Genomic DNA, 16,183 nt, shown 5'->3' with positions numbered 1-16,183 from the left:
CAAGTACCTTTATTGCTCAGTGCCCTGGTATCCAGGTGGCAGAGAGGATAGAGAACTGAACAGGGAGCCAGGAAGACCTGTGTTTGTATCCTTCCTCAGGCACCGATTATCTGTGTGATCTTGGGCAAGTCATTTAACTTCTGCCTCAGTTTCTTCATCTGTAAAACTGAGATGATAATAGCACCTACTTCATTGGGTAACTGTGAAGACCACAGGAGACAACATATATAAAGCATCTTGCAGACTGATAACTGCTATATGAATATTAGTTACTGTTATTATGGCTGTTGTTGTTATTAGGCAACTCTAATTATATTATTATTATGTATATTGCCTCTAAGTTGCAGAAAAGGTGCCAACCTGTATTTTTAGAGGGAGTTTCCTTACCTGGAAGCTCCCCATATTAATGAAATCCCAGGTCTAGTCCCTATCCCTATCTTATCTCAAGTATGAGGGTAATCCCATACACAGTAGGTGCTATATAAATACTTCTTTGCTTGGTGGACTCAAATACAAGCAGAAAAGGAAGGAGGCTTCTCATTCAATGAACACAACTTGGATGCTATGCTTGTACCCATGACATATTAAAAGAAGAAAAGGAAAATTTCCAGTAGATGGGGTGGATTCTAGGGGGAGCATTTTAAGTAAAACTGAGCCCAAAGCTACAGAAGATGTGACTTGGCTTGGTCACAAGCTGCATTGGTGGAGAGAATCAAGCATCCAGTACATTTCAGGTGCAATGAATGAAGTGCGTTTATGAGCTTGTGTACAAAATATTTGACATAATTAATTTAATTCTAAAAGATCTCTGACTTCAGCCATGCTAATCCTCTATTTGTCAATGGAAATCACTATTGCTCCATACTTTATTGGGTTCAATGGCCAAAATAGCTCATCACCAGTGATGGGATCATCTCACTGGTAATGGGCTTCTGCGAACTTGGCTAATGTGAATGGGACTCAAGGAGTCAGGGCACAAAGTCTATTTCTAATACTTACTAAACCTCTCTAGGCTATGAATATTCACATCAGCAAAATGCTTAGACTAAATGGGCCTCAGAAGTCCCTTCTATCTCCGAATCTCTGATCTTATAGAAACACACTTTCTGTATGAATGGGCTTATATGGCAAGTCCTCTGGCCTGGGGAGGACCTACTTGAGCCTATAAAACACTAATATATACTTTGGAAGCCTAAGGTCACCTCCATGGGATAACAAGGCAGTACAGCAGGACTTCCATGGAGGAAGAGAAGACATAGTCTTTGGCAGGGGAACACTTCCAGTATACACCCATAGCCTTCTTGTTTTTGACACTTCCATTAAGGATCTGCCAATCTTATAAAAAGGTTCCCAATCACTTTACTTTGCCTTTGACAGTTTTCCACTAAAAGAAAAGAAAGAAAGAAGAAAGCTGGCACAATGGTAAGGCGAGAGGCTGATAACAGGAAAGACAGAGCTTTGCAAATCTGAGAAAGGCATGAGAGATCCATCTGCCGTTAGCATAATGGTTTCCTTGGATGGTAATTCAGCACTGATCTAATAATTCTTGGGAAAAGATAGAGTAGCTGCCTCATGGGGCACACACCACTCCATGACATTTGCTTTCCTTTGCCTATCTGAAGGAAAGGCACCTATCCTGAGATTTGCTCTAAGTAATCACTGTCCATGGTATCATTTCCAATGACATTTCAAATATGAAGGACAGTCAAATATCATTGGAGAAACATTGAAGAACAAGAAGGCAAAGGGAGAATAAGTGGATTCTTACAAGCGCCAAGTCCTTGTCGCTGGGTGTGACAGAAATTTAATTTCTAAACAGGTGTGTTTAGCCCTTCATGACCATGTTGCCGTCATTACTGCCATCATCTTCAACCCAATTTCATCCACTTTGAATTCAGGCATACCAGACACTATTGACAATTCATGCAAACAAAGCACTTCTGATTATAAGCATGAAAGAATATTTATCATTTTGGCATATTTCCAACGCCTCTATATTAACCTCTTAACAGTATGAGAAGGAGAATGGCATAGGGATTAAGGAGTCAGCCTCAGGACCAGGAAGACCTGAGTTCAAATCTCGACTTTGATACCCACTGACTATGTGACCCTGGCTTGATACCAACCAACCAACCAACTACATCTGGGAGGAACCATTTAGTCCAATGAGGTCAGTCAGTTGACAGGAAGCTTGCCAAGTAGATAGAGACATCTCCTTGTTGTCAACAGGACTTGAGTTGGAGTCCCATAGCTGACACGTATATCACCATGTGACTTTGGGTACCTCTCAGTGCTGTGGGCAGCAGTTTAACATGGTCAATTTCAAGACTGGAGTCTCTTTGCATTAAGAGGGAGTTTTCTTGCCAAGACATCTCTACATTGATGAAATAACATGTGGCTGCCTCCATTTCCCCTCCCCTGCCACACAGGCATAGTTCAATTAATCAAAGGTCATCAATGACTTTCTAAGGTGCCAAATCCACTGAGCTTTCCTCACTTTCCCATCCTTGCTCTTCAGTGGGTCTTTCTTCTTTCTTGATAATCTCTGTTTCTCTGACTTCAGTGACATCAAACAATTCTCTCCTCTAGGCAGGTGACTCCCAAATCTGCATCTATAGCCCCAACCTGTCCCCAGAGCCTCAGTCTACTATTTCTGCCCTCTGGCTGGACAGAGGGACCTGTATGTCCCACTAAGCAGTGCAAACTCAACAGAACTAGAACTCAAGACATTCTTACCTATCCCTCCCTTCCTCTTAAATCCTCCATCAGTCTGATTTGCCCACTTAGTCCTTGGAATCTGTCTTCTCCTTCACCCCAATTTCTAGTCAGCCACCAAACATTAGCACTGAAATATAACTTGCATCTGCCTTCTCTTTTCATGTATAGCACCAACTATGTTAGGCACTGTGTTAAGTGCTTTAGGAAGTAACTACTGCTGCAATCGCTCCAGTTAATGACCCAACTGGCTTCTGAAAGTGCTCTGGACTCAGAGGACCTTGGTTCCAATGGTGCCTTCAATGGCACATCATCTGTGTGACCTTTGGCCAGTCTCTTTTCCTTGGGCCTCTGTTTTCTCAAGTATAAAATGAGGAATGGGTTGGATTAGATGGTCCCTAGGCCCCTTGCAGAACTAGTTCTATGGGACTCAGTTTCCCCACATATAATGAATGGGTTGGGCTAGGCAGCCTCTGAGACCTAGCTCTAGGATCTCATGAAACTCTGCCCAAGTTACACTTTGAAGCAGAGATCTGATGAGGTGACACTCTTGGTGACATTCCCTATGACCTAATAGGAAAAAAATGATCCCCTTAGCATGACATTCATGGAAAAATGATAACTTACCTCACAGTTTTATTTTAAAGTGATTTCCCAAGGTGCTCAACTTCTGTCTGCTTCAGTCTCTTGAGCTCTAAAGTGGCGGGGACGGGAAATAATAGCACCTCCCCCCCCCAGGTTGTTGTATGGATCAAATGAGATGTCATCTGTAAAGTGCTTAGCATGACACCTGGTACACAGCAGGAGCTTAACTAATGCTCCATCATAAAACAACAACATTAATAAACTGGCATTTATATGGTACTTTACATATATTATCTTACTTTGTCCTCACAAGAGGACCCTGGGAGGTAGGCAGTATTATCACCTCCATTTTACAGATGAGGAAACTGACTCCAAGCCTTTTCTTCCTCTATTCCCTCTGACACAGGTGAGATACCTGCCAATCCAGAGCTGAAAAGGGCATAACCCTAAGTCTTGTCCAACTCCCGCTTTTTGTAGTTAAGAGATGAAGCCCAAAGAGTTTAGGTGATTCGGTCAAAGTCACCTTCAATGGTCTTCAAGGGGGGCTCTAGATTATGAAGGGTCTTAAATAATAGGTTAAATTTTGGGGGAACGTATTGGGTTGGCAATAGGGAGCCATTTAAGGCTCTGGAGCAGAGGAATAAGATGATCAGATCCACACATGAGAACAATGGTATCATGAGGGATGTATCTAGTCCTGGAGCTCAGATGGGCAAGCGTGCAGGTTTATATTAGGGTAATGGCAGTGGAGAGAGGGAAAAGGACAGCAGAAAGACATTTTTCTGAGGTAGGACCAACAGGATTTAGTTGTGGGAAGTGAAGGGGAACCACCTAGTGTAATCTAATCTCTGAGAACTCAGGCCTCTATCTTCCTGGTGGCCTCCACCATACTGCCTCTTCTCTCACTCAGGTCATACGTCTTTCCTCATCGGAAGACTGGACTCAGAAAAATGACCTCTCAGGTCCCTCCCAGCTGTGACCATCACAGATTTTTAGAGACCATTTCTATCTTTAAAGGAAGTCACACAGAATTTAGCAGCTTTGGGAGAGAAGGTCCCAGGGATACTGGAGATAATAAATAGCATTTGCTATTGATGGAGAGATGCTGAAAAAATGGCCCCAGTGAAAGAAGTGGGGAGGGGGAAGCATCCTCCCCTCCCATTTATCAGCTGCATTTCCTGGGTAGTCCAACAGAGCTTCAGAAACACATGGGATTCAAGTGAGACACCAGGCGGCAATCTGCATGTTCATCAGAATCAAGAAGGTTTAATAGCAACCATTATTACTAGTCTCAGAAACCTCAAGATTAGCAACTGAGACATGACCAGACTTTAAAGGAAGAGGCATAAAAATTTGTTTTCTTGCTGGTTTTTTTTCCCTTTAGAAACATTCTCCCAGTCCCTGATCTCTAAGTTTAAAAATTAATCCTCCAGAGGCAGCTAGGTGGTGCAGTGGATAAAGCACCGGCCCTGGATTCAGGAGTACCTGAGTTCAAATCTGGCCTCAGACACTTGACACATACTAGCTGTGTGACCCTGGGCAAGTCATTTAACCCCCATTGCCCTGCCAAAAAAAAAAAATTAATCCTCCAACTATTGGCTCTTGGAGACTTAACTAAGCTGAAGCAACAAGCACATTGGCCCAGGGCACCAAATTTAGTGGGTACTAACAGCATGTATGGTCTTTTGGCCTGTGCTCTGTTTCCCAACTGTGGTAGCCATGGCCTCAAGCTAATGTCTTTCCACTAAGGGGGTACTGTGCTGGTTGCCTTATCCTCAACCGAGCAAGTTCCTTTCTTCCTCTCTCCCTCCTTCCTTCCTGACAGGATGCTGTCTGTGCCTAAGGGAGATTATGAAACAGGCCCCAAGGCAGACGGCAACCAGCTGGTGGAAGGATGCAAACAGCAGGCTGATGAAGAAAATGATCTGGTCACTTGGCTGTAGGGTATTAGCAGGAGAGCCTGGGAGGGGCTTCAGAGGCCAAGTCCTCATTTTACAGAGGGGGAAACCAAGGCCAAGGGAGAAGAATCTATTCAGGATCGTAGACCTGCATCCGTACAGGATCTCAGGGGCTGTCTACACTAATCCTTTTATTTTTTACAGAGGAAATAGAGGCTCAGAGAGAGGTAACACCTTAGGGTCTTAGGTCTAGAGCTGGAAGAGACCTCAGAGGCTGCAAAGCCAATCCTTTAATTTTACAGATGAGGAAACTGAGGCTCAGAAAAAATCAGTTTGTGGGCATAGACCTAGACTGGGAGTTCACCAGTTTTGTGTTATGGCTCCCCCTGGCCAGTGTCTGGTGGACCCCCTCTCATGGTTTTAAATGCACAAAATAACATCTGTTACAAAGGAAACCCACGACATTGATATACAGTCTTCAAAATATTAAGAAACAAATTCAGAGATCCCCTGAAATTGAAAGTTTAACCACCTCCCTCATTTGACTGAGGAGAAAGCTGAGGCCCAGAGAGGTCCATGACTCACCCAAGTCACCCGGTAATAATGAACCGGGGGCTGGGAGGACAGTCAAGCAAGGAGCACAGGCCTAGATGGAGGAGGAGGAGGAGGAGGGGATCAAAGGTGGTCTGGTAAAACCACCTCATTTTACTCTGGGAGAAACTGATGCTTCCAAGCTTAAGCAACGTGCCTTCAAGGCAAGGTAGGATCTGAACCCAAGTCCTCTGACTCCAGAGCATGCTCTTCTGACAGGGCCATACCATCTCAGGATTCTGTTAGAATCCTTCTCTCTGAACAGAGGAAAGGGGAAGCCAGTGTGAGGGAGGCCTGGCTAATTGATGTCTTTTTTTTGTTTTTTTTTGGGGGGGCAATAAGGGTTAAGTGACTTGGCCAGGGTCACACAGCTAGTGTCAAGTGTCTGAGGCTGGATTTGAACTCAGGTCCTCCTGAATCCAAGGCCAGTGCTTTATCCACTGTGCCACCTAGCTGCCCCCAGGCCTGGCTAATTAGTCGCTGATAGCTGAGGAGGAGGAAGCTGGTGGATTCCCACCCAGCTTGAGAGTTCTAAACAGTGGTAGATTAAACTCCTTGGGTGGCCACACTATTGTGATGAGCCTCTGGGACTAGGAGGGGACAACTAGTCCTAGGTCACACAGAGAGCAAGCAGGTCAAGGCTGCCAGACTGGTCAGCGGTAGCCTACAGCTCATGACTGGCTGCTGCACTCCCGGCCTGAACAAGGAAGAGAGAGCCAATCTCCAAATAAACGAATCACAATCAAACATGGAGCTAGTGTCCATCTTGCCCACTCTCCCACCCCACAAATCTCTAGGGGAAGGGGAGGCGCTATCCGTGCTCATGGAGAGGCTTTTAACCAGAAACACTCACTGATGGATCCTTTGCTGACTGAAAGGGGCAGTGTAGCAGTCATTTTCCTCCAGGTCCGGCAGTGTCTCCTTGTCCAGTCTCATAGGCTTTCTAGGTAACCATCCTCGAAACCTGCTTATTTGTTTATCGATCCTGTGGTACATGGGAGGCAAGATCAGATAGGACAGTCCATCAGCATTGCCCTGCCATTCCTCGGGGAAGTCACACAGGCTCAGTCATTCTCTATCCAAGATGCAGACACCCCACTGCCATTCCCCAATGATGACCCAAGGTGGCAGAAGTGCACAATAGCCTCTGACCCACTCTGAATGCCAGCCCTTCCAATAGGCCTTCCTTGGCACGCAGCCTAAAAGCAATCCCGTTTTATGCTATGAGTCTTCCTACATTCCCAGTCTGTGGGCATCTCTGACTAAATTTCAGCGTGGTAAATTAATGACAAACCACAATGAGGACACTGACCACAAAATAACTGGAGGTGTGGCATTTGTACAAAGCAACAGGATATCCTGGCCACGGGAAGCATGGCAATAGATTATCGGGGCAATGGAATGGGACGTTGTGACTGGCGATGGAATGTCATGGCGGTACAATGTCATGGTAATGGAATGCTGTGGCAATGGTGCATCATGGTTGTAGAGTGTCATGGTGATAGATATCATGTCAATGGAATATTGTTGCAATAAAAGGCTATGGCAATGGAGGGTGATGGTTGTAAAATGTCACGGCAGTAGAGTGTCACAGTGGTAGATTGTCACAGCAATGGAATGCTGTGGTGATGGAATATTATGGTGGTAGAACATCATGGCAGTACAAAGCCATGATAACACAATGTTGTGCCAGTGGAATATCATGGCAGACAACACGAAGCTAATAAATTCCTCCACCATGATTTACTACCCACATTGACTCATGTGCCCCCAGTGGCCCAGCAGCATATCGAGCTGGTGCCTTTATTTTAATGGCCCTCTTTCTGAGCTGAGACTGCAGATCTCATGGAGTCAGGGTACGTTATGAGATTGGCTACCCTCGTCTGGAAAATCGGTTTAGGGATGCTCTCCATTCAGGGGAAAATAAACACTTTCCCCAAATGAACTTCTGGCCAAGGGCTATGGGTCCCTTGGGAGGCTGAGCCCTTGACTGTGCTACCTCAGCAGCACACTAAAGAAGAGGGACCTCCCAAAGAGGACCAAAGATCAGCACATACCAAGGCAGAGCTCCAAACATGCAAAGAGCCCCCTCCTTCCCCTTCCTTTGCTCCTCTGGCCCTTATCACAATAAGGACAAAGTCAAGCTTCAAGGCACCATGATTCTAAGTTATGCCTGTTCAAAAGCAGCTAGAATAATTGACAAAAGCACCACTGAACTTCTGATGCTAAGGATAGCAACTCCTAACGTTTGTCCCATGCTTTTCTTTTTCCAAACCTCCTTCTTTCTATCTGATCAAATAGTCCTAATGTAAGGAAGGTGAAGACAGGTGCTATTCCCATTTAAGAGAAAGAGTCAGTCAACAGTCAAAGTATTTATTAGGTGATTGCTATGTGACAGTCACCATGCTCAATAAGATAAAGGATCATACAATCATAGAGCAGGAAGGGACATCTGAGATTATCTTGTTCAACGTCATCTTTTTACAGCAGAGGAAACTGAGGCTCAGAGGAGGAGGGTATCACTGGATCATAGAACTAGAGCTACAAAGGTCCTCAGAGGACAGAGGAATTGAGACCCAGAGTTTACATGACTAGTCCAGGGTCACACTGCCAGGGAGCATCTGAAAGCAGGAAAGCTTGGAATATAGGTGTTCCCGACCCAAGTCCGCAGACATGTGGTCTACTTCCCAGTAGAATGTGAGCTTCTTGAGAGTAGAGACAGCATCATTTTTGTCTTGGGATGCCAGCAGCCAGCAACATGCTTTGCACTTAAGTCAATTGATAAGTGTAGGTTGGATTGATTAGGAATGAGAGCCATGTAGAGCTAGTGCTGGAATCAGTCCGTAGCAGAATGGAAATCTCTGGGACCCTTCTTTCTTCTCTAGAGATTAAATAATAGTTTCTTTCCCAAAGATTAGCTGGGGAAAGTAGAGAGAGGAATGAGGGGGCTATGAAAGAGAAAGTGCAATAAAAGATGGGCCAAGTATACTGACTTATTACTGGAGCCTGTCTTGGTATTTTTCACATATTTGGTACACAGTCCTTATAGTTGGGGGCACCCTAATGGACGTGACATTTAGTCATACAGCAATGTAAAACACCCCCCCCCAACCCAAACCCACAACAAAGAACTCAACTAGACTCAGCTCCATTGTCAGATCCACACATGCTTTTTGTCCTGACCATCACCAGCTCCAATCCCAACCTCAGCACTGATCTGGGTCTCCCTCTTGGCCCCAGACTCTCTTCTATCACTGCTCCCCTCTAAAAATCACAGAAACAGGGATTGTACTGATAACCTGGTCCAACATCCTTTTGTTACAAATGTGGAAACTGAGGACTAAAGAGATAAAATCAAGCAACCAATTGATAAGTACCTACTCCGTGCCAGGCGTTGTGTAGAAATGATGTAGGCAAATCACTTGATGAGAGCACTTATGAAAAAGAAAGGGAAGTTTGGTTGACTTGTTGCTCACTATGAGTCAAAAGTAGGACATGTCAGCCAAGAAACCTGAGGGTATTCTAAGCTTAGAGGCAGCCGATAGCACAGTGGATAGAGCACTGGTCTTGGACTCGGGAAGACTCATCTCCATGAGTTCAAAACCAGCTTTAGACACTTCGTAGCTGTGTGACTCTAGGCAATTCATTTAACCCTGTTTGCCTCAGTTTCCTCATCTATAAAATGAGCTGGAGAAGAAAATGGCAAACCACTTCAGAATCTCTGCCAAGAAAACCCTAAATCAGGTCACAAAGAGTCAGACATGACTGAAAAGTGACTGAATGACAACAAATTCCTTACTTTTCGCCCAGTCCCCTATTCACAGTGACATTGCTGCCTCTTACAAAGAATATTAGTGGGCCTAAGCAAATTAAAACAACAAAGTGATGGATATATTCAGCTGAGGAAACTGCAATTTTCGTAGAGGAAAGAAAATTGAAGGGGAATATGGCGGAGGTGGATGAAAAATGATCAGTGAATTGGAAAAGGATGGGAGAACCAAAAGATGGCCTATTGTGGAGCCTGCAGAAGAGAAAGTTGAGGGAAGGCTTGGAATTTGGAATGTGAAAGGATGACATATACATGATGCCACTTGGGCATACTTTCTCTATAAGAAAAGAGCAGGGCAGCTAGGTGGCGCATTGGATAAAGCACCAGCCCTGGATTCAGGAGGACCTGAGTTCAAATCCAGCCTCAGACACTTGACACTTACTAGCTGTGTGACCCTGGGCAAGTCACTTAACCCTCATCCTCCCCTCCCCCCCCCCATGAAGAGAGAGAGAGAGAGAGAGAGAGAGAGAGAGAGAGGGGGAGGAGATGTATTTAAAGTAGGAAAACACAGTATTGTTATCATTCATAACAATAGCAACAATGTGAGAGGCAGTATGTCATACTGTGGATAGTGAAGAGGCTTTAGAGGCAGAGAACCTGGGTTCAAATCCTGCCTCTGAGGACTTTGGGCAAGTCACTCCATTAATGTAAGCCTTACTTTCCTGTTCTGTAAAATGAGAGGGTTGGATTAAATGCCTTCTGAAGTCCCTTCTAGTTCCAGGTCTGATGCCTCTATGATTCTGCATGAAGCAGCTGTGGCCTAAAGGACAGAGAGCTGTTGTTGGACCCAGAATGACTTGGGTTCAAGTTCTACCCACCATATTTTGGCTGAGTGATCTTTGGGCAAGTCCTTGATACAATGTCTCTAGACACATTCCCAAGACTACGGGTGGCCCAACAAGTTCTGATCTTCAGTGCTGGAGAGAGTTATTCTCACTGGGAATTCTCTACCCCTCTGTAATCATAGGCCTGTAATATTACAGATATCATACGATAATATCTATAAAGTGCCTTAGCACAGTTCCTAGCATATAGTAAGCACTTAATACTTATTCCCTCATCTCAGCCCCTCCCTCAATAATAGCAACAACAAAAGACACTTCCAGAAACACTTTCAAGTGTTTGCACGTTCTGAGACCCAGGAGCATGTTCCTAGTGGGGAATGTAAAATCTCCTTCCCTAGAGATTTTAAAGAAAGGGCAACACAACTGCTACCAACCCTGTCTCACAAGCCTACTTGCCTGTGAGACCTTGGACTGCTTCCTGAAAGCACACATGGGGAGAGAATTGGCCTCAGCAAGACTGAACCTCTGCCAGGTCCAAAAAGTTTATGGTTGGTTATTTTAACGATGCCAAAGTTTTGATTAATATTATTTAAAGCAACAAACTGTAATCAGCAGATAAATAATTCCTACTTTGTAATACAATGTGGATTTGCATTCAGAAGACTTGCTACCATGAAAATAAATTTCTCCCCCTCTAAATCCCAGACCTGTAATGTATTGCAGACTATATTCTTATGATTTACAGATTAAACACCTAGTGGAAGTGCTCATCTGAAAATCCCTTAGATACTATAAAGTTCAAGAGAAGAAAATAAAAAAATCTCATCCTCTGATGAAAAATTTTTATAAGAGGTTCTTCATTAATAATGCCTTCAATGACAGATTTAGGATAAAAGCAGAACCATAAACAGGGTGGGATTAACAGGGCTTTGTCCCAGTGTCCCCAGATTCAGAAGGTACAGACACTTAAGATAGGCACCCTCCAATTCAGTAGAAGTCACTTTAGTAAACTCATTACCCTGCCCATTCAACTGACTTGTATGAATTATTTCTTATGTTATTTTCACATCATGAATTAGAGCTGATATGAGGGCAGCATCTTGCTGTTTGCCCCAAGTAACAAAATTGCTAGTGATGGCTCTGGATCAAAGTAACTTGGTGAATCATCAATTGATACTTATTACCTGTGTGAACTTTGGCAGCTTACTTCATCTCATTTTCCTCATCAATAAAATGAGAGGACAGATTAAATGATGTCTGAGCTCCTCCCAGCTCTAGACCTGTGATTGTAGGTTTCCATATTAATTCTAGTCTGAAAGAGGACTGACAAGATTCTGCTGTTTCTAGTATCATATTATTGCATGTAACTAAGGAAGGATTTCTTCCAAATCATATCTACAGACCAGCACAAAGAGAAAATGTCAGGCTGCTGAGCCACATCTGGTCTTGACTTCTGCTCAGATGGAAAATATTTTAACTTTAGGACTAGCATCAATCAGTAAACTTCATGATAGCCCAGAGACTAGCCAGCTACCAAATAGAGGAGAGCAGCCCAAACTAGTTTACTGGTATTTGACACCTTTGCGAAAGGCACAGGAACAAGCAGTGAGTCAGTCAACAGATACCGATTAAGTGCCCCCTATGTGCTAAGGGCACTGTGTGGTAGAGAAACACAAAGGAAGAAGAGCCCTGCCTTTCAGAGGCTATCTCACTGGGCAGTTCACATAATGATTCTAGATTACGTGTTTATGGCAATGTTGGTGACAAAGTACGTTCACATATTTCAGGTGGATTTATGTGAAAGAGAAGCAGTGTTGTTTGCTGAGTGTGGCAGTAGAGTCAGGAAGATTTGGGTTTGAATCCTCCCTCAGGCACTTACTAGATACATGACCTTGGGCAGGTCACTTTCTTTCTTTGGCACTCAATTTTCTCTTCCATAAAATGTGGAAGTTGAATTTAATTGTCTTTAAAGTCCCTTCTAGCCTTGAACTGAGAACCCTGTGATCTTCATTTGAGCCCTGTTCATCATCTTCATTTTACAAATGAAGAAACTAAGGTTCTAGTGAGTACTTTGTTGCCCAAGGTCACACAGCTGAGGCTTGGACTCTTATCTTTTTTTTTTTTTTTTTTTTTTTTTTTAGTGAGGCAATTGGGGTTAAATGACTTGCCCAGGGTCACACAGCTAGTAAGTGTTGAGTGTCTGAGGCCAGATTTGAACTTAGGTACTCCTGACTCCAAGGCTGGTGCTCTATCCACTGCGCCATCTAGCTGCCCCTGGACGCTTATCTTTTGAGCCCTAAGTCTAGCTCTCCTTTGACTATATCATGTCATCATTTATATTATTTTTTAATTCTTCAGTATTGCATTTACTCTCCACCATCACAGATGAGAACCTCTCTGTGGTGCACCAGATGGGCTTTGAGAAGGTCTTTGGCTGAACATCTCCTGTACTCGACCTGGTGATGAGTCTCTAGGACTTAGCTAAGCTGCTCCACAGATAACATCCTGCAATGGGTTCATACTGGAAGCCTTCCCAGTCATGAGATTGTGGGATCCCACACCAAGAGCTAGAGGGGACTTCAGAGGTCAGCTAGACTGACCCCTTCATTTTGCAAAGGGGGAGACTGAGGCCCAGAGAGAAGTGACTCTTCCAAGGTGACACCAGTCATAAGTGTCAAAGGCATGATTTGAGCACCAGTCAATAAACATTCATTAAGTACCTACTGCTTATAGGCACTGGACTAAGTACCAGTCTGAATACCGAGTTGGTTTTTCACTGTAAACTTTTGCATTGTCCGCACAGTCTTTGAGAACCCAGGGGTTCCTCTCTTCCCCACCACAAGGTCATTAGACTACATAAAAATGATGCAGACACAATTTGGGACACTTCTTTAAACCAGGTCAGAGAATGGGAGATATGGTAGGGTCATGTTTTCCATTTCTGGTTTGGATATATATGATAAAGGTGAGGGAATTGTAGAGAGTTTCCAGCCTTACTGAGCCTACAGAACTGTAAGTGAAGCTTATTGGGGCAGATCACAGTCAGATATAGGTGGGGCTGGGTTTCTTTTTCCTTTCCTTTGGGCCAAATCCTCTCAGGCCCCAACTATTCCCTGGATGCAAAATTCCAAGTTAACAATAGGCTACTGTTTCAGGCACGAAGAGGAAAGTTACTGATTAGTCAAAGACTTTAGGAAAAATAGAAATTTATCTTCCAGGCTATCTATTGAGATCTACAATTTTACTTATTTTTATTTTGGGGTATGAATAGGGTCATTTCTCTATTTAGCCACTGGCCAGGTTGCAAGTTACTCATCAAAGACCAAACAGGGAGGAGAGAAAATAATTGCCCCAGGTGTGGTACAGTAGAAAGAAGACTGGCTCTGGAGTCAGGGGGCTCATGTTAAATCTCCCCTCTGATGTGTGTGAGTCACAGCCTTCCTGGGTTGTGGTTTCCTTATCTGGAGACTACAAATACATACATACACATACACACACAAATACATGCACACACATACACATGTGTACACACATATACCCATTTATACACACAGATGACCCACACGTGTACATGTGTATATGCATACATACTCATGTATATATGCATGTACCTATGTCTCTCTATATTTATATACCATATATTCTATGTGCATGCATGTGTGTATATACCTAGGTTAGTGTGTGTGTGTGTGTGTGTGTGTGTGTGTGTGTATGCATGCTCTGAGGTGTCTTCTAGCTTAAGAGATATCATTCAAGATATATACTCTATTTATAGGATTCAATGTGATTCTAACTCCCTAACTTCCCTGGGCCGCAGCTTCTTCAGTAAAATAAGTAGCTCCCAAGGATTCTATTTGGCAGGCTCTGATGGGAGTCATTTGACAAAGAGAATGGATAGAAACCTCTGAATCTATAATCTATCTGATTAGGAATCAGATCATTTCAGTTGTTTATATTATAATAACAAGAGTACTTTAAGGTTTACGAAGCACTTTACACAAATGATCTCATTTTATCCTTACAACAACCCTGGGGGAGAGCTGCTGCTATCATTAGGCCTATTTCACAGAGGGAGAAAATCGAGGTAGACAGAGGTGATGGGACTTGCCTAGGGTCACATAGCTAGAAAGTTTCTGAGACTAGATTTGAATTTAGATTTTCCAGACTCCAGGTCCAGTGACATGTTCCATTCATTGCTATGGTTAAATCCGAATTGTTATGGACAAAAATATATTTAAGAACTATATTTGAGATAAGATGACAAAATGTACAATAATATATTATTTATTCAATTAACACTGATAAAACATTTCATCCATGTGAGCAATGCCCTATATGCCGGGTGAGAGACAAATGTCAGACAAGATTTTTCCAGAATGGAGTTTTAAAAAGGATGGATGCTGATGGTTCTAGTATGAGCACACAGTCAGCATTCAGGTGTGAGTGGCTCACTGAGTGCCTCAATTCTGAGATTGAGAGTCAGCATTTGAGCTTGGCCTGTAAGGCAGATGGTAAGGCAGGATATCGACAGGCAGAAACAGGAAAGGAAGAAAGTTCAGGGAATAGGAGAGAGAGAAGGCAGACCCTTTTTAGGGGAAAGTAAACAGTACAATTTGGCTGGAGTATGGAGCATGCAACGGGAGGGAGCAGTGAGAAAGAAGGTCAACTGGAACGAGATTATGGAAAGCCTTGACTGCCACGCTCACAAGTTTGTTTTCTATTTGATAAATAATGAGGAACTGAGTCAGGCAGCAATGTATTGGAGATGGGAAGAGAATGGGGGTAAGGGACTTGTTAAGAGGTTAGAATGCTCACTGCTTGAGGACAGGCCTAGTAGGTAGTTTAACTTCAGGAACTAGCACAAAGCCCAACGGATATCAGGTACTTAATAAATGCTCATTAATTAATTAATTGATTGACTGCTAAGGGCCTGTACCAAGGTGGCATTATTGAGAGCCAAGATACAACTGTTAGGTCTTAGCAAGTGATTAAGTGATTTAGCTGCTGGGGAAGAAGGAGAAGAAAGGTCACACTGTTAGTCAAAACTGGAGCTGCCTGTTGTCTCTAGGGTAAAATCAAACAGAAGATCCTCTGCTGGGCTCTCGGACCATTTCTTATCTCTCATCACTCCTCTCCATGTGCTCTCCATTTCCACCACATGAGCTTCTCCATTATACCTTGAACATTTTTTTTTTTTTTTTGGTGAGGCAGTTGGGGTTAAGTGACTTGCACACAGATAGTAAGTGTCAAGTGTCTGAGGCCAGATTTGAACTCAGGTCCTCCTGACTCCAGGGCCAGTGCTCTGTCCACTGCGCCACCCAGCTGCCCCTACCTTGAACATTTGAACCTTTGCCAGGTGGTTTCCCATGCTTGGAATGAAGTCCCCACTCCCCTGTACCTTGGAGAACCCTTAGCTTCCTTTAAAGCAGAGGGGCTCAGGGGTTACCTCTTAGATGAGAACCCTCGGGTATTAGTGTTTCCTCCCTCTTAAAATTACTTTGCATGTTATACCGTATTTGCTAGTCTGCCTATGTGTTCTATTACCCCCAGTAGAATAAAAGCTTCTTGAGGACAGGAGTGACTTTATTCCTGTGTTTGTATCTTCAGTGTTTGGCATAGAACAAGCCAAGTATTATAAGATGCCTCCCAAAGAGGGTCATTATAGGGATCAAAGGAGATGACACGTGTAAAAATGCTTTGTAAAATTTTAAGCATTACACGTCAATTATCATGGGGCACCTGGGTGGCACAGTGGATAGAGAACTGGACCTGAAATCAGG

At 43.7% G+C, this 16,183-nt stretch overlaps 1 protein-coding gene across 5 annotated transcripts in view; it reads right to left on the bottom strand.

Moving 5' to 3' along the window:
• Positions 1-16,183, bottom strand: part of ANO4 (anoctamin 4) — a 444,684-nt gene that overhangs the window by 101,741 nt on the left and 326,760 nt on the right. For all 5 annotated transcript variants that reach the window (XM_043969145.1, XM_043969146.1, XM_043969147.1 and 2 more), the window contains one exon: positions 6,643-6,774. In XM_043969145.1, coding sequence (XP_043825080.1) covers positions 6,643-6,774 — 132 coding nt within the window. The remainder of the gene's footprint in view (positions 1-6,642; positions 6,775-16,183) is intronic.

This window comes from Dromiciops gliroides, chromosome 5 (genome assembly GCF_019393635.1).
Source record: "Dromiciops gliroides isolate mDroGli1 chromosome 5, mDroGli1.pri, whole genome shotgun sequence".
In the NCBI taxonomy this organism is placed as follows: Eukaryota; Metazoa; Chordata; class Mammalia; order Microbiotheria; family Microbiotheriidae; genus Dromiciops; species Dromiciops gliroides.
This window is presented reverse-complemented; position numbering and strand designations above follow the sequence as displayed.